The following is a 19,201-nucleotide window of genomic DNA, read 5'->3' as shown; positions in this document are numbered from 1 at the left end:
GTAGCCACTCATAGACAGGAGGACTGCTCTGCCCTGGTGGTCACTGTGCCTGACCACAAGGAAACGTACGAGTGACTCTACTGTTACTACCAATGAGTGTACAGTAGAGTGACACGAAGAGAGAAGACTTAAGAAGGGGTCTCCCTGGGGAGCATGCACACCCTCCTGCCCTCACTGCAGGAGAGTGAGCACCGAAGCAGTGAGACCTGTTCAAACAGCAGCTCTCACAAGAACCCAACATGTAAGGAGGTGCTCCCCACCCGTCAGCCCGCTCAATCTCACACTGGGCCGCCAGAGCCACTGCCACACCCTCTTCCCAAGCAGGCAGGCAGACTGAGGGAGGGGGAGAGCTTGCACAAGGTCACTCAGCTGGCAAGTGACAACTTGAAAGACACACTTCCTCTTCCTTCAGCACTTAGGAGGCTGGAATCTTAGGACTCATCCAGAGAACTGCTTATTATTCAACCCTTTCTACCACTACTTGTCAGGGACATCCTGAATAAGCCAGTAAGAAGTCGGGCCCAGGAGTCTTGGGAGACTTTGTTTCAATTCTTAACTTGCCACTGTTTCCCTCCACTGCCCCAGGTCAAGCCTCTTGACTGCCCATGGGATCATAAACTCCTACAGGACATGTGGGACCCAGTGGCTGTAGACTGGTGTCCACTCTGGGAGGCAGGAGTAAATGCACACCTGCACACACACGCAGGGAGGCTCCAAGAGCGATAACGCACCTACGCAGGTTCAGAGGCCAAAGGGCCTCTGAAGGGCCCTTTGGCCGTGGTCCTCTGTGAAATGCCTGCCTGCTGGGAGGACCCATCTGTGATGTCAGTGCTCAGCACCCATCCCAGAGCTAATGCTTCCCGTTTCCTCCAGCCACCTGTGTGTGCTCTCATCAAACCTGGAGGATGCACCAAGGTCAACTGCAGCTGATCCCCCTGTCCAATGCAGGATGCTGCCCTCTGACATTTCCACTTGGGAAACAGCCAGCGGAGGACCCAGCTCTTCCCTGTGCCAGCCTTTCATAACCTAGCAATGGATGAGAGTCTGTTAGTCTCCCAGGATGCCAGGTGACAGCCTCTTCTTCCTGGCCTACTGAGGTCTCGGGGAAATCGCCTACTGTTTTATTCTGGTGGAAAGGAAATCCTCTGGCCACCAAAGGTCATTTGAAGATAACGAAGCCAGAGAGATAGAATTCCGTGCAGTGGAACAAGAATCACCAAAACGGAAACATTTCTCTGTCACATTTTTTGTTTTTTCCCCCCAAAATCCAACTTGGAGAAGTCACTCCATTCTTAACAGTCCTATTGGTCTAGCCAGCACCTGCCTGAGATTGGACGGTGGTATGGTGGCCGTGCCAGGGGCCAACTCTGGGCCAAGAGGATGAGGCCTTGACCACCGGGTGGCCAAGGCTGGTCATTCCCTAGCCTGGCCTTGGTCTCCTCATTTGTAGGAGAGATCTGCATTCTTCCATTGCTTTGGCAGTAGAACCTTCTGTGTCCTTTCCAAATTTAAACATGAACCCCAATACTGAGAATTGACTAAATGGAGCTTCTTTGATAGAAATAGCCTTGGGGAATGACAGGACCAGAGTGGACCCTGGGGCTCTCTCTGTGCCTGACAGCAGTCCTGAGACCTTATATAAAAGTGTGCAAACCCCTCTCCCTGGCCCATGACCTCTAACCCAAAATGAGAGTTTACCCCCTCTACTTGCCCAGATTATATCTAGCCCTGAACAAGAGTTAATCCCCCCAGGTGACTCCTGACCCTGAGTGAGGAGTGCCCATCCCGTGGTCAGGAAAGGGCAGGGTTACTGAGCTGTGAGTCAACAGGAAAGACCTTCTAGAGACACACTGAGCCTGAGACAGGGGCTGTCAGAACACTGGGTCCAAAGCTGTGGCAGCAGGGCTGGTGTGGACGCTGTGCCTCCTGGAACATGTCTGGGTTTCACACTGGGGGGCTCAGCCTGGCCGACCACAACCTGTGGTTGCCGTGGATCTGGGCCTTTGACTAGGGCAGGGCTGCAGGTGAGGCTCCAAGTAGGGGCAAGGCCACCGAGCAGCCCAAGCTGAGGAGACAAATCCCCTCTCCGGGGGCAGTGCCTGGAAATTTCAACTCGGGGTCCCCTTCCCGTGTGCCTCTGAAGAAAGTACAGGAACCGGAAGGCACACGGTGAGACAGGGATTCCAGGGGACGTGAATCTGCTTTGTGACAGTCCAAAGGACACGTGTGTGTGGACTAGCTCAGGGATCCCCGCCTGGGCAGCATGTAGGGTGAGATGTCCGGCCTGTGGGCTGCCAGCGGCTGGCTGGGGCTCTAGCTGCACTGATGTTGGGGGAGGAGTTCATATCTTCCAGCACTTGTAACCTTTCAGACCACTGGTTAGGAAGCTGTGTCAGGCTTATCAGACTTAGCCAGGGCCCCTTAGCAAACAGCGGAGCTCTGGGCAGGCCAGAGGGCCTGGCCTGGCCATAATTCAAAGTCCAGCTGGGGAGGAGGAGTGTCCTGTTGGCCTCTCTTCCAGATGATCTCTTCCAGCCCTTCCCTGACCCCAGCCTCAGCAGATGGGTCCCTCTGGTGACTCACGAGTTCACACACAGGACCACAATGTTCTTCCACAGGTTCCGGGTCCCCACCATTTTCACGATGCAGACCTTCTTGGGCCTCCGGGAAAGCTCCTTCTCCAGCTCTGCAGAGAAAGGGAACCGTGACCTCTCGGCAAGACCCTGGATGGGCAGCCTCAAACACAGCCAGCTCCCCAAGTCTAGGCACTTGCAAAAAGGGCAGAATGCTTTTTATTTTTATACCCTTCAAGCCAGGGGACAGACCTGGTCCAGGACAGAAAGTGTGTTCACACAGATGCTAACTCTGCAGTGCAAGTTTCCCCTCGGGGTCGGAGGGGGGTCATGGTGCACGGTCATTTTACAGCATCTCCTCCCACCTGTAAAGCTTCTCCTGGGGACCAGGCAGGACATATAAATAAATGATCAGTGTAGGTACACTCCACTCTGGCCAAGTACAGGACAAAATGACGATTTTCTCTAGGCTACTTGGCACTCACTAGGCTCAGGGCATCTATGGACAGAGTCCGTGTCCCCCATTGCTCAAGGACTGGGAGAAGCACAGGCTGACATGCCCCTTGACGTGGGCAGCACACAGGATGGCTGCAGCTACTGCTTCTGAAAGTGTCCCTCAAGGGCATGTATCTTCAACAGAGAAATAAATAAACAAAGGCTTGGGTGTGTTTCTGTGTGCACACCAAAAGGTACGCATATGTATGTATGCTTTAATTAATGGGCAAGTCTTCGGGAGCCGGACAAGAAAGATGGATAGATGGATGATGTTCTGGCTGAAAGTAACATAACCAACTACAAGGTTATGAGATGGGGTTTCTTGTGAGGCTCAAATTAGCTCCAAAAGCCATTCTGGACTGACCCAACAGCGCTCCAACGCCACTTTGGCAGGGTTAATGAGTTTGCCAAAGTCCTGGTGTTGATTTGACAATTTAATAGGGAAAATCAAATGAGGCAGTGTCTGGACCTCCGCAATATCCCTGTGCCTCTGTGAGCAGAAAAGCCACACATTCAGCCGCCCAGCCCCTACCTGCTCACCTAGCCAGGCCTGTCTCTGGAGGAATGATTCCATATTCAGGAACTGAAAGAGGAAAAGACTTGACCTTTTGGGGTGAGTGGTCAGTGCTCTTTAAGATTGTTAAGGCCACGAAGACAAGGAAAGACTGAGAGGCTGTCATCGGCCGGAGGGGACTGGGGAAACAAGATGACTAAATGCCATCTTGGATGGGATCCTGGAGCAGGAAGAGGTTATTAATGGGAAGAATGGTAACATTCAGAGAAAGGCTGGTGTCTGGTTAACAGCTGTATACCAATGGCAGTTTCTTGGTTGTGACAACGGTACCATGGTAATGTCAGATGCTGACGAGGGAGGAGACTGAATCAGGGATATTAAGAAATTCTTTACTATATTGCAACTTTTCTGTAAACCTAAAATTGTTCCAAAATAAGGTCCCCCTCTACTGATAAAGCCTTTATATTGCTCAGAAGAAACAGGGTTGCCGCAGAGGGACCCAGAGCCTCAGGACCCTCAGGGGACTGTTTCTCTGAAGAGTACCCTCTCACACTCCTTGCCACCTGCTCCTGCCCTCCTTCTCTCTTCTTCTGCCTTCTTCCTGCCATCCAGTGGCAAGAGGGCCACAGCCTCACCAGTTAACGGTTATAAGGAACATATGTTACTTAACCATAAATATTTAGTTTTTTATTTAAAAAATATTTTGGGGGATCAGTGTCAGCAGCTAGGGCATAGAGAGGAGGAGGAAAACTTTCCTATGTTTGAGATACCATGTCATCTGAGTTTCCAGAACTTACTTTCTTCCAAAATTTAGGTGCAAAGTTTGAAGTCTACGTACAAGCCAGACAGCTGGTGTTTTGGCTGGCTTTCCACAGGGCCTGTCCTCAGGGCTCCCTGACTTTTATGTTCCCCTCTGTACACACAGAGTAAGTGGATTTACAAAGATACTTTCCCCGTGGTTAAAAATCTAACAAACTTTTAAAAAGCATAGGAACATTTTCTGTAACAGATCACATTGGATTCAATGATCTGAGTAACTTCACTTTTGCAAAACTTATCAGGAATAGACTGTAATAGTTACACTCGGTCACCATGAAAATTTTACAGGAAGAAAATGTAAATGTCCATTAGCATGTTTATATAAGTTTGAAGGTTTTGTCCCAAACATAACTCCTAACACATTATTATATATAATATAGATGTTGCTAAAGAAGCTATAGCAATGGTAATTGTGACCTGAGTTTTTCTCTTTTCTTTCTTTTTTTTTTTATAGCCTTAAACTCTTGAGCCTCTAAAGAATTGACTGTAGTCTACAGAGGTAACCACATTATTCCAAATGGAATCAAATTACCCTGTCTGGGGCTACTGATACTTTGTTTCTGTTACACATATCATCAGTCTGCCTTCTCAGCACTAGGTCTGCTCTTTTGGGACAAAAATCTACCAGCTGAGCTATAGGAAACAGTAGATGACTACTAGGTCCCCAGAAGGTAACTGAATAGGGAATGGAAAGAGGCCTTTCCCTCTCTCTGGTTACCAGGCAGACATCTGCCGGACTTTGTAGAGTCCTTGCACATGGACAAAACAGAAGCAAAAAGGGGCACTGAGAGTAGGCTGGACTCTGAGGATCCAGGAAACAACTATTAATTCCTTTCCCTGATTCTCTGCCAAAACTCTTTAACCCTCCTAATTTAGAGCCACTAGAAATATTTCAAAACAAGAACAAGTAGAGTCAAATTAGAAATCTTCCACCTGAGCCTCCTATGCAAGCAGCCAGGCGCCTCCTACTCGTCCTTCTGCAGCCCTTTCTGCAGCTAATCCTTGTGATGCACAGTCAGAGGGCACTGGTGGCCGGGTGGGGTCTCCTTTCCTGACCTGGGGTGCAGTGAAGGGGCTGAATGAATTGCATGCTAGAGTGGTTAGATGCAGGGAGCTAAGGTTGACCATAATTTCACCACTTGCCAGTGGTGTGGCTTTAGACAAGTTACCTACTGCTCGGGACCCTGTGGTGGCCTGATACACGGCCTGTTTCTTACCTCAGACTCCAAACAGATGGACAAGACAAAGAGTGAGGCAGGTGAGGACAGAACCCTTGTTCCATCCCTGGGAAGGACCCGAGGCTGCGACGCTGGCAGCACGCAGACCCATCTGCCCACCCTGGGAAGGCTGGGCCAGGCTGGTTCCTGTGGGGCACTGTTCAAAGAGGGCCTGATGTGTGAGGACACAGGACTACTCCCTGTGTGTGGCTCAGTCTCAAGAAGAAAAAGATGGGGGCACGTTTGCTCTCCTTCCTCAGAGCTGGCTCCTTTCCTGTGAAGGGAATGTGGGGGTGGGGAAGCACTGCTCCCTAACACTTAGCCTCTCTGGGCCCCATTGCCTCACAGTACAGCAGGGATGGATGATCTGACTGTTGACCTCCCATGCTTTGTGGGTCACTGCCCAGTGACTGCTAGTGTTGCTATGACTAGGAGCATGGGGTTGCACTCTTATTCCGAGACTTCTCTGTATAGTGCCCACATTTGAAACCAGCAGGACTCTACTCCTGCAGTAAAAATGTTCAAAACCTTGGGAATTATAATACAAGAAGAGCTGTCAGTAGTTGGCCACATCATGTGACACTAATGACTGTCCAACAATAAACTGAAGACTTGTTTAAAAGAGGAAAGGGCATGGAAAATTTTGGAACAGGAGGTTGTTGTCTAGCCTGAATCCAAGGTTAGGATGCACTTGAGGGGCAGGAACTCCCCTATATTCATATACCTAGAGCCAAACCTGAGACACTCATCTATCCAGAGGCCAGAAAACAAGCAACTGTGGCTGACTCCCATGAGAAAGTGTCCTGCCTCTTCCTGGCCACAGGAGACCAGGTCTCATTTAGTCAGCAGACATTCACGGAATGCCTGCTAGGAGTCAGGTCTCTTGTGAAACCAGGATGCCAGGCCCTGAGGAGCCACACAAACTGTGTTACTGCTGGATGCTGGCAATGAGGCCAGGCTCCTGCAGCAGTGTGGATGGACCACTGGAGAGCTGGCCTGGGTCTGGGAAGCAGGCTAACCTGGTGTCTGAGGGCTGGCTGAATGACAGAGAGGTTGAGGACAGGGAAGTAGAATGGGAAGGCCCTGCAGACAGAAGGCACCTGGTGCATTCTGAGAGCCCAAGGAAGGCCAGGGCATTTGGGAGGCAGACATGGCTGAGACAGGGTCTCAGAACAGTTGAAGGACTTGGAGAATCTAGCCTACAGACTTGAGGGTGAGGGTGGCAGTGAGGACACAGTCATGGCAGGTAAGAAGCTGAGTCGCACACTAGCTGTTGGCAGGTGGATTAGGTGAGGCTACGGGAAGAAGCTTCCAAGCAGAAAAATGATCCTGCCTAAAAAATAGTTAGAAATAGCTGATTTAGATGAAACAGACACCTATCTTCCCTCAAGCACTGGGCCCAGTTGCTTCGGGTGGCTTTTGCCACGCACCATCATCAATGTGTCAGAGCTGGGCACGACACACCTAGAGGCACATGTGAATGCAGTGTCCCCAGGAGGGATGCTATGACTACCCTCCTGAGTGAGTGTGAGGTCACATGTGCCAGCTCCCTCCTTCTAGCCTCCTACTGAGACATCAGCATAAGAATAAACACCAGCAAAACTCATAAGCAAAGGAAGGTGGAAAAGACTTGATACCACTTTCCAAAAATAGGAGAGAAATGAATGAGTATAACTGGGACTGAGGAAACAAGCTTTTTCCAGATAATATTTTAACCTGAAAGAAGTGGTGCATGTGATTTAATTAGGGAAATCACGCTGGAAGACTTAAGAACATTAACTTTCTAATAAATGAGGCCTGTAGAAGTTTGGGGAGGAGAGCTGGACATTCCCAAATCAGCAAATGTGGCTCAGACAGAGAAAAGTGAATTCAAGACTTACCATATTTTCCCCATGTATAAGATGCGCCCATGTAAAAGATACACCTTTATTTTGGGGCCCGAAATTTGAAAAAAAAATGTATTACAGAAAGTTATTGGCCTCAAGTTTTATTCATTATAACATTCATACAACTCCTCATCACTGTCATAACTCCCATTCATTAGCTTGACCTCATCTATGTCTGATGACAAATCACTGTCTTCATATATTATCTCGTCCTCAGTTCCATCTATGGCATTTGAAATGCCACACTTCTTAAATGACTTGACAACGATCCAATCTTGATATTATCCCAGGATCTTTTCACCGAGGTACAAACTCATCCTATATTTGTTTTCTTCACTCTTCTTGCTGGTGTCAAATTGTCCCCAGAAGATTTCATCCATTGGTTCCATTCATTTCTCATGGCAGCTTTGAAGGGTTTGTTAATGCTGATATCAAGTGGTTAGAGCTGGGATGTCAAGCCTCCATGTATGATGGCGAGTTTTGTTTCTTGCTCTGCAGCAATCTTCTTTGTGTTTTTTGTTATGTGTGCCCTGAAGTGATCAAGCACCAACAGGGCAGGTTTGCATAAGAGCCCACCTGGTCTCCTTCTCCAAACTTTCTCAAACCATATCTTCATCCCATCCTGATCCACCCAAACCTTGTCGTGAGTGTGGACAATCACTCCTCGAGGAATGTCTTCTTTTGGCAGTGTTTTGTGTTTAGAAATCAGCATAGAAGGCAGCTTGCTTCCGTCAGCACAACAAGCTAAAACAACCATATAAAGGTTCTTTTCATGTCCACTTGTCTTCACAGTTAGAGTTTTCACCTCCTTCTTATCAAAGTTCTGTTACTTGGGACATCAAATTGAAGGGGGACTTTGTCCCTATTTGCAATCTGTCCCAACTCAAACTGATGTGTCTGCTGACATTGAATGACAAAACAATGAAATTCAAGGACCTTCTGCTCATAGCTTTCAGGCATCTTTTGGACAAGTCACGCGCATGTACACATGTTTAGTCCATTCCGTTTCACGAACCTAAAGCACCAATTGTGTCCTCCTTTGAAATCAGTAACTTCTTTTTCATCAGCAATTCTTCTTGCCTCATGCTGAACCATCTTTGTGCACACAGGAGTGCCAATTGCCCTTTGCTCCTCAATCCATATCTTCAGTTCCCTCTCTAAATCAGGCCACTTTGCTGTCTTGCTTCTCATGGCCTCCCTCTGCCATGGCATTTTCAGTAGAGTTTCTTCTTCCCGTAGCCAGTCTTGGATTGATTTCTCAGTTGGAGGAGGACAAAACTTATGTTCAGCAGCACGATTTCTATTCACTTTTGCAAACTGGATCACTTTTAACTTGAATTCAGCACTGTACAAAAATTTTTTCTAAGCTGTTTTTGGGCAGATTGTGGCAAAACGTAACCTACTGTAATATACAAGTGCGAAACAATGAAGTGCAAAGACAACAAGCGTGAAAAAGTGGTAAATGCAAGTAAAAAAATCTAGAACAATGAGCGCAAAAACAAGCACGATAAAGTGGGAAATGCAAGTAAAAGAAACTACAAACACTGTGTAAGATGCACCCAGTTCTTAGACCCAAAGGTTTTTTTAAAAGGGTGTGTCTTATACGTGGGGAAATACAGTAATCCTTTCCAAGCAGTCACATTCATCTCCGCCTTGCCCTTAGCCCTCAGAGCCACACAGGGAAGCTGCTTCTGCTGGACTTTCCGGGTCCAAGTTCCAGTTCAAAGACTCACTAGGATGGGTGACCTCCAGCGAGATACTCAAAGCTCTCTGTGACTCTGTTTCCTCACCTGCAAATGTAGCTGATTACGATACCTCCCTCAGAGGACTCAGGTTGGGAAGAAGTATAAGTTAACACATGAAGAGCACTTAGGATTACATATTAGATATAAGTTAATGTTTGCGAGTCATTCTGAAGAGTGACTGACATATAAGCACTAGGTAAATGTCCTGTCTCTGATCCTCACCACCCGATAGAAGGGACTCCAGATACCGCCTGCGCGGCGTAGGTGCTCAGTGCTCTTCATGTGCAGCAGACCTGGCTCAGGTCCTTCTTTATTCCAGCACGCAGAGGTGCTAGGCTTCCTGAATTCCTGCCTATGCTGAAGTGGAAGTGTCCTCTCCCAGGTGGGCACAGGCCAAGGCAGGGATATCATCCTGGCCGAGCAGCAGCAGAAGCAGCATCTGGGGAACTACTACTGACACTGAACCCCAGATCTGAACCAGGAGGCGATGAACAGCCTGCCTGGCAACCACGGCAGAGCGTGCCTGAAAGCCCTTCCTGGTTTCCTGGTTGTGCGCTCTGACTTCCCTTATTTGCACTCCATTCCCATTGGGAATGGGCACAGTCCCCAACTTTATTCTGGTGTCTGCTCACCTGTTCCCTTGGAGCCAGGCTCCCCAGTTCTCTGACTGTGGTCACTCACCACCAGCCTGGATCCCTCCACTGGGTAGATTTTGTTCCTGTGTTCATCCCTCCTGATCCATCCCACATCTAACTGTGCACTGTCTGCCTTTCCCCTCTGGCTCATAAGCTCCACAGGAGCAAGGTTTTGCTTGTCTTTCTCTGCTCTAGAACAGTGCCTGGCATGTGGTTTAGTAAATACCTGTGGTATGGAATTTTAAAGCATGGTGGGATGTGTGCATGTCTCTCTGGGACAGGGGCTGCAGATTACTTCCTGGGAAATTTATAACAGTACGTTGGTACCAGGTCTTCAGGTAGAGGCAGTGGGTTGGAGTTTGGGTCTGGGGCATGAGGGGCATTCAGAAGGAGGTCTGTGCACCTCGGGTCGGGTGTCAGGATCTCTAGTGTTTACTAAAAGTGCAAGTTCTTAGGACTTAACCCAAGTTTACTGGATCAGACTCTGGGTGCCAGGACGGGCCTGGGACTCTGGATTTGAACAGCCTCTGTGATACTGAGGAGCTGCAGCTTGCAAGCCCGATCTGTCAGGTGATGATGTCCCCAGATGCATGAATTCCACAGGTCTGAACACGTATACGTAACTCTTCACTTTCTTACTTCTTCAGTTGCCCCACAGAGAGGTCACAACAGGTAAAGACAACAGCAGGTTCCTGAAGGCTGTGCTCGGGACCATATTTACTGCACCCACCCAGTACTCTGCCATATTTACACCTAGCAGGCAGGCAGGCAGGCAGGGCTGTGCACTGGACGTAGCTTTTGTACCCCTCCCAAATATTCCCTGTGACCATGCCTATTAGGCTCGCTCACATCTCCCTTCTGGTTTTGGACAGGTTGTGTGGGACCCACAGGGTGTCAGACTTCGTCAGGACAGACCCAACACCTAGAGGGTTGGAGAGAGTTTCAATGCCCTTAGCATCAGACAACTGTTCTGTGACTCGGTCCAGGGCAGGTGGTGCATCCCTCAGGGCTGACAGGCACTGGGTTGTACTCACCGGGCATCACGCCTTTGATGTCACTCTCGGGGTTCATGCAGTTCTTCTGGGTGAAGTGCAGGATCAACTTCTTTGCAGACTCAAACTGCTGGGTAGCCATTAGCCACCGGAGGGACTCGGGGAATACCCTTGAAAGACACAAAGGGACTCTGTGAGTGCCTTCCGGTTCTGGAGGGCAGCAGGAGTTTGGCTTACGTTTTGGGTGGGCAAACTTTGCAGGAGATGTTGCATTCAGTGTTTGCCTAGTGCTGGGGAGACAGACCCACAAACACTCAGGACTCTCATTAGCCAATTAGGGGCAACAGGACTGTGGATGCCGAGTGTTGATAATTCTCTTTTAGCTAGTATAAGATCATGATTTTTAAAATGTAGCAGGAAGCAACAACATCCTACTAGCTTTGTCAAGAAATCAATAAACATATATTTTTATTATTTTTTTTATTATTATTATTTTTTGTATTTTTCTGAAGCTGGAAACGAGGAGAGACAGACAGACTCCCGCATGCGCCCGACCAGGATCCACCCGGCACGCCCACCAGGGGCAATGCTCTGCCTACCAGGGGGCGATGCTCTGCCCCTCTGGGGCATCGCTCTGTTGTGACCAGAGCCACTCTAGCGCCTGGGGCAGAGGCCAAGGAGCCATCCCCAGCGCCCGGGTTATCTTTGCTCCAATGGAGCCTCAGCTGCGGGAGGGGAAGAGAGAGACAGAGAGGAAGGAGAGGGGGAGGGGTGGAGAAGCAGTTGGGTGCCTCTCCTGTGTGCCCTGGCCGGAAATCGAACCCGGGACTTCTGCATGCCAGGCCGACGCTCTACCACTGAGCCAACTGGCCAAGGCCGAACATATATAATATTTTTAAAAATAACCATGTATTTCTAAACCATGTATGACTGAGCAACTCATTGAAGGCCTGCATTTATATTTTGTCACAAGAAACAAATGTTAATAGGATGATTTTTGAGTTCAAAATAATGTCTCCAACACTAGCACCCTGACAGTCATTGTCAGTTTTTAAAGATTTGAAGAATTTTGCAGGGCTTACTTAAATAATGTTTCATCTTGCTAACCAGCACCTCTCCCTGAGACGGTGCCATAATACAGCAGTTTTCACGTTTTGGTAGCAAGACAGCTGCTTTGTTTTTAGGGTAAAACCTTGTGAGGGCCGATAGAACAGAACTCAGGTTGTATTATCCATGTATTTTGTTAAGTTTATGTTTATGAGAATATTTGCAAGTCAAAGAGAACAATGATCCTGTTTTGAGCTCGCTTTTTCTGTAAAAGTCCAAATAGAGAACATTTTAGACTTTGTAGAGCCACAAGGTCTTGGCTGTAACTCCTCCACTGTGCCTGGTGTGCAGACGGCCAGACAGCATGCACAGGGATGGTTTGGCTGGGTTCCTTCAGGGTTTCATTATAAAACAGGCAGCAAGCACCTCTGAATGGAAGAAGCCAATATTGGAAGGATGACCGTTGTAGCCCTTGTCGGCCCAGGACTTCTGTCATGGTTGTATTTGATTTCAGTTACACAGGAATCATGATAGGCACTGATAAGTTTCATTGTAACCACCCAACACCTACCTGCTTTGAGGGCTCAGGGGAATCTCTAATTAAAGTAATCCAGAGGCTGGAAAAAGCTGCCAGTGGAAATTTTTATATCTAAGTCACATAACTAATGATATCTAGTAACTGCTGCCTCTTTCTTACCTTGTTGAGCAAAAATCGAGTTTCTACTTGCTTGTGACTGCATTTTTGCAGAAAGAGTTAGACAGGTACCCACTGGATTTGGGGGTACATTTGGGATGGTCTGATCTGAACGGCAATACATGCTGGAAACCTGGGAGGCCCCTTAAAGAGTTACAGGGCCACCCTACTGCGCAGCTGCACAGAGGTACAAGATACGGGAGGGCTGGCCTAGAGCAGGCATTGTTCAAGCCATAAGACGGGATCAGGAAGTCTTGTGTGTTTTCAATGGAAAAGACAACTGGAAAAGCCCTTGGAAAGCCACTAAAACCTACATTTCAAATTGTAGTCACTCATTAAAAAAAATAAAATAAATGCCTGACCTGTGGCGCAGTGGATAAAGCATCAACCTGAAATACTGAGGTTGCTGGTTCAAAACCCTGGACTTGCCTCGTTGAGGCACATATGAGAAGCAACTACTGCAAGTTGCTGTTTCCTGCTATCTCCCCTCCCTTCTCTCTCTCTCTCCCCTCTCTCTAAAATCAATCAATAAAAAAAGATCAACACTTAAAAAAATATAAAGTTAATGTTTGTTGTAATGACCTGTACTTTCTACAAATTAATTTTGAGTACAATTCAAGCAAAGAGAAACACTCAATATATTATAACAGGCATCAGATAGACATTAATGTAGATATGAACATCTTGGCACTTTTTTTTTTTTTTTTTTTGGTATTTTTCTGAAGTTGGAAATGGGGAGGCAGTCAGACAGACTCCCACATGCGCCCGACCAGGATCCACCTGGCATGCCCATCAGGGGGCGATGCTCTGCCCCTCTGGGGCGTTGCTCTGTTGCAACCAGAGCCACTCTAGCGCCTGAGGCAGAGGCCATAGAACCATCCTCAGCGCCTGGGGCCAACTTTGCTCCAATGGAGCCTTGGCTGCGGGAGGGAAAGAGAGAGACAGAGAGGAAGGAGAGGGGGAGGGGTGGAGAAGCAGATGGGCGCTTCTCCTGTGTGCCCTGGCCGGGAATCGAACCCAGGACTCCTGCACACCAGGTTGACACTCTACCACTGAGCCAAATGGCCAGGGCCTTGGCACATTTTAAAAAGGTATATACTTTATAATGAAATAACCTAACACAAATGCCAACCTTTGTACCACTCATCTACTTTAATTCCATCTTTCTGATCTATTTGGGCTTAGTGTCATTTTCTAATTTCTTGACATGGACATACCGATCATTAACTTCAATTCTTCCTTTCCCATATATGCATTTCAGGCTTTGAATTTTCATCTAAGTTATAATTTTTAGCTACGTTTCACAAGTTTTCACATGTAGTTCTCACTATGATTGGATTCTAAATATTTTCTGATTTCTATTAGGATTTTTCCAAACATACAGGTTTTGAGAATGACATAGTGGTGAGGTTGCAATCTCGGTTTGTTCATTTTTAGTTTTATTAAACTGTTATCATAAAACATAGTCTGCATTACTGTCCTCTTTGGAACCCCTTTTGGACTGGCTCTCCGACATGGGACACAACCAGTCCTCGCCCAGTTTCCCTCTCTCATACTGGATTTGTGCACGGCTATGAAATCAAGCTATTCTTTGTGTTGTACTTAACTCCACTCTAATCTTGTCTGGTCAAGTTGCTGAGTGTGAGAAGCGGGTCATTCTACTGCTCTGATTATCAGTGTTAGGTCCTGATTTGGGAAGAGCCCTCACACACTGCTGTTCTGAACCACAGGCCACATAGTGGGTGATGGCAGAATCCTAGGTGCTGATCAGAGGCTAAAGAGACTCGGGCCAGCTAAGAAGCATCCCCAACTTGAAGATGCCCCATATGATGTCCTGTAGTGCGACAGGCCACCTTCCACTGCACATAACCATGGGGCACAGGGGCAGTGCTGGCCACACCTGGCTGCGGTCTGTGTTTGGGGCCACACTGTGGACACCAGTGCAGAACTACTGCCTTCCTTACCAAGACACATTTATGAGTAATTCAAATATAGTTTGCTGCCTAGGAGAACCTTATTAAAAGGCAGTTTAGGGAACCAGTGACTATGTTAATCTGACAGTCTGTGCTGTTCTGCAGGGGGTCTCTGAAGTATAAAATATAGTATAGAGCATGGGAATGTTTGAGTCTTTTAAAAATAACTTAAAACAACCTATCAGATGTTTATGGAGTGAACCCCATAACAAGAAATGGATTTTGAAAACCAGTACCATGAAGGAATTCAATATGGGGTGAAGAACAAAGCCTGAAGGACAGGAGACTGGCCAAGGGTAGGAGCCCCAGCTCCACGGCCTCCCTGGGTGGGGGGGGGGAGACCCCAGGTGCCCAGGGCTGTAGGCACAGGGGCAGCAAACAAACAAGGGAACAGCACCCACACAGCGGGTTTCTGTCCCCAGCAAGCTGCAGTCCTCTTCCTCTACTTCACCTGAAGCTCTGCCGGTAGGGTGGGAGCCGGGTGGGGGAACCACACTGAGGGCTCACTAGGAGCCATCCTGATCCCTGAATGGGAAGCGACCACTCCAGGAAAATACAAAGCCGTGTGTATTTGATGACATTTTGTCTTCAAGGTGAAGCCTTGTATTACGCATAAAAGGCAGACATTTTTGTTATTGAAATCCTATCAGTGTAGGTATTAAATGGCAGCAAGGATAGCCTCTTAAAGGACCACAGAGACCAGAGTCGCAGTCCTATGACACATGCAGTCCCATGGCACCCGGGCTTGCAGGCCTCAGGGACACTGTCCTGCCCCTGAGGGACCTGTCAACCTTATTACTCGTTTTTCCACCCATCGCCCCTCCCCCAAATTGTGCCTAAAGACAAGAGTTAGATAACTAAAAATTGATAAAAATAAATAAACAACTTTATGAGAAATGATGTTGAGTGAGCTTCTTAGAGAATCTTTGAGAATCGCAAGCTCATAGAAAAGGTTTCAGATACCGTATTTTTTGTTCCATAAGATGCACTCCCTCCCCCCCCCCCCCAAAAAAAAGTGGAGGGGAAATGCCCGTGTATCTTATGGAGTGAAAAATATGGTATTTTATTAAATATTTTAACACACCATTTGGTTCAGAATATTTTTTTTCTTATTTTCCTCAAAACCCTAGGTATGTTTTATGGTCAGGTGTGTCTTATGGAGCAAAAAATACAGTAGCTCCATTCACAAATGCGTGATGTGATCCCAGGATCGAAGAAGTGGGCACGGCCTCTTTTAGAGCTCAAACATTCATTTGCTCACCAAATGAATTATTTTTCTTTCTAATTCGTATTGGGCATTGTCACCACAAATACATCCCAAGTGACTATATCCCTGTCCTCAAGGAACATAAAAATTCTGTAGGAGACCTCTGTAAATAAATAGGTAAAGTACTCACTTTCTTCCCTCCCACTCCAAGTGATCTAGATAGAAGCCTGCACAGAATGGGACACAAAGGGGGCTCAGTAGAGAGGGGCTGCTGGGGGAGCACACAGGAAGGCTCTGTAGAGTGGGATGTGCTTGGGCTGTCTTGGGAGATGAGCAGGTATATAGGTCAGACATAGCATGCCGTTGTGTGTGTATGTGTGTGTGCGCCTGCAGGCACACGTGCGGGGGGGGGGGGGCAGGACCCAGAGAGGAGGCAGAGGGCTGCAAGCTGGTAAACCCAGAATGTTATTTATGAGATGAGAAGCAGGGGTAGAGAGGCAAGATCCAGGGAGTGGAGGGTGCTGCACTCCATGGAGTCCAACGAGCAGCCATCGAACTGGAGTGAACTGAAGTAACAATACAGGACTCTCCCAGGACACCTGGGAAGGAGATCACGGGCAAATTACCACTTGCCACACATGCCCACCTCCAGCAACAGAATGCATTGCAAACCACTTTCCCCATAACTGACTGCATTTTACAATCAGCAGGCAGTCTTCTTACACGTTCCTGTGGGTTTGAGTCTCTCAGCCTTTTTATATGGTAGTAACATTATCCACATTTCACAGATGTGAAAACCGAGGCACAGAAAATTCAAGGACATGGTCCTGATTCTGGAGCTGTTAGATGGCAGAGCTGAATTTGAACCTGGGCAGTCAGACTCAGGAGCCCACATTCTTCCCCTCAGTGGACAAGGAAACAAACCCCACATGCCTGTGTGGTGCTCAGGTGATCTGCAGTTTGGGAGGTACTGTTCTAACAGTGCTTCCTTGGGTGTTCCAGAATGCCACAAGCCCAAGAGCACATGTATGGAATACGGAAGCTTTACGATGGCCCCCACGTATTTAAATTTGCTGCAAAGTCATAAGGAACTCATTGAACTGTCAGTCTGTGAGAAAGCCCAGAGATGGCTTATTCTAGTTTGGATAATGTGCAGTGTGGCCACATTATGGGAATTTCATGAAATCTCCCCTGACAAATACATAATGTAATAACATCATGCAAATTAAAACTCCAGCCTATGGCCCAAGGTCTGTGTGACACAGAGCTGAACCTTAGAAAAATTTGATCATTTTCAATAAAAACAAAGAACATGATAACCAGCTGGAGGCCACGTCTGCCTGGTGCACAATCACATGTGAATGGTGAGATAGTGACTTTAAGGATGACTTCCGCAACCACGAGAGGTTAATGAGGCGTAAGAGCCACAGTGGCTTCTCTGAGAAACAGGTTTTCAGTGGCTGCTAGAAGCTGCTGTGGCTAGGGAGAAAGGACATGATGACATGAAAAATGGTGTCCATGGAGCTAATGGTGGAACAGGAAGTTTCAACTGCTGGTAGCATTTGATTTTTTTCGAGCTCATTATGCAACAGTACTATTATTATGCCTCTTTTACAGACAGGAAAACTGCAAAGAAAGTCCAAGCACTTTGCCCAGATAACACAGCTATTAAAGTGGCAGAGCTGGACTTGAACACAGTCTGACTCGAGATTCACAGTCTGTGATCACTCTAAGCTGATGGCTTGGTGAGCCCCAGGGCTTGTATGGTGTTGGGCTGATAAAATATATTATGCTCACTTTGTTAAAGATGGCGCTGCCCACGTGGAGGCCTGTCACCCAGGTGATTGCTTGGGACGGGCATGATTATATTAATGTGTGTTGGGGGCAGGCTGTGGGCAGGCAGGATCCTTGTATCCTGGGGCTTGGTTTTAGGACTAAACCTTTCCCACCACCCTGGGGTGGTGTACTCTCATGAGGAATCCCATCATGCCTCAGATAAGTGACTTTGTATTAGAGACTTCCCTATTTGTATATTGGATTAAAGGTTTTGATTTCTACACTATAAAGTGGGGCAGACCAGGAGCTTGCTTTCTCTCAGTCCCTGAGATTAGCATTAGAGAGGAGAGCAGAGAAAGGCTATGTGGAGGAGGCCAGGAGAAGCAGCCAAGATAGTAGAGTGCTGAAGGAGAAGCTAGTTTGTGCAGGGAGAAGGAAGGAGATGGGGAACAGAGGTGAATAAGTCTGGTGAGCTAGAAACCTTTGATTCTAGGAAACTCGGATAAGTCAGTAGCTTTGTGAGCACTGAATGTGAGTGGGTTTTGGAGCCCAGTGTGTGTTTTTACTTGCCTGCCGGGTGCAAGCTAGGATTAAAGATGATGGCCCACCAGTTCTTGGCTCCTCCACTGTTTTATACTGTCTGTCCGAATCTAATGTGAACCTGCATGGGCCAGGCGGCTGTGATGGTGGCCGTGGCTACTGGCCTTACATATGGAAAGGATATGGGCAGAACTAAAAGTGCCTCCCGGTCCTGCTTAGTCTGAAAGCCCCTGAAGGAAGCAAGAGGCAGAGAAGGGGCAAACGAAGAGAAGTCTCATTGACAGATACGTGAATTCCAAACTGCCCTCTTGATGTTCCGCTTATCTGTCAGACCTCACCCTTACTGGACTATCGCCCCTGAGACAGAGGAATTCCAGAAAGCTGATCAACCTGCCCCAAGAAGCATTCCAGAAAGCTGAAATCCTAAAACTGTAAAAGGGTACATACCAGGACTTTTGCCTCAGTATCCCCTCAGACTCTCCCAAATGCTATATAATTCACCCCTAGTCTGTAACTGGCGCTCTTCCCCCACAGAGAAGTGCCCAGCAGGGTTCCTTTCTTCCTTTCAATAAAGCCTGTTACTCTGGTCTTTCGGACTCCCATGGATTCCAACACTCATCTTCTCCCTGCCGGTGGACCTCTGGCCTAAGGGAAATGGCAGGTCAGTCTGGAGGCCTTCTTCAAAATCTGTCCAGGAAGGTTAGAAGGTCCACAGTCCCTATTCAAAGTCCAGAATCCCAAAGCTTTTAAAACCCAAAACCCTTCTCATTGAACTCACTTGGCAATGAAACCTGAACTAGCCTGAACTCCTGCAGTATGAACATTTCACTGCCAAAGTATGGACTATCTGAGCAGAGCAGCCAGGGACCATGATGAGGTCAGTGTTTCCAACAGGGGATGGGAGGGCTGTGCCTGGGGACACCAATGGATGTGGGCTGTGCAGGATCCCTGCCTGGTCCCCCAGCAGGCATTCTGGCCGCAACCATGAGATAGGAATCTTCCCCCCTTGAACTAAGAGGCTTCAAGGACATTTTATGTCTTAGGCCAAACGTTCAGAGAGATATTGTAAAGAACACCTTTGTAATTAT

General features: G+C 47.7%; 1 protein-coding gene across 4 annotated transcripts in view; it reads right to left on the bottom strand.

Moving 5' to 3' along the window:
• SLC22A23 (solute carrier family 22 member 23) overlaps positions 1-19,201 on the bottom strand; it is a 212,744-nt gene that overhangs the window by 19,361 nt on the left and 174,182 nt on the right. For all 4 annotated transcript variants that reach the window (XR_010730409.1, XR_010730410.1, XR_010730411.1 and 1 more), the window contains exons 5-6: positions 10,919-11,046; positions 2,584-2,686 (exon numbers count right to left, since the gene is read on the bottom strand). Coding sequence is in view for 1 of the 4 variants with exons in the window: in XM_066268495.1 (XP_066124592.1) it covers positions 2,584-2,686; positions 10,919-11,046 (231 nt within the window). In the remaining 3 variants the exon portion in view is untranslated. The remainder of the gene's footprint in view (positions 1-2,583; positions 2,687-10,918; positions 11,047-19,201) is intronic.

The sequence above is a fragment of the Saccopteryx bilineata genome, chromosome 3 (genome assembly GCF_036850765.1).
Source record: "Saccopteryx bilineata isolate mSacBil1 chromosome 3, mSacBil1_pri_phased_curated, whole genome shotgun sequence".
Classification (NCBI taxonomy): Eukaryota; Metazoa; Chordata; class Mammalia; order Chiroptera; family Emballonuridae; genus Saccopteryx; species Saccopteryx bilineata.
Note: the sequence above shows the minus strand (reverse complement) of the source record. Positions and strands in the feature narration are given on the sequence as shown.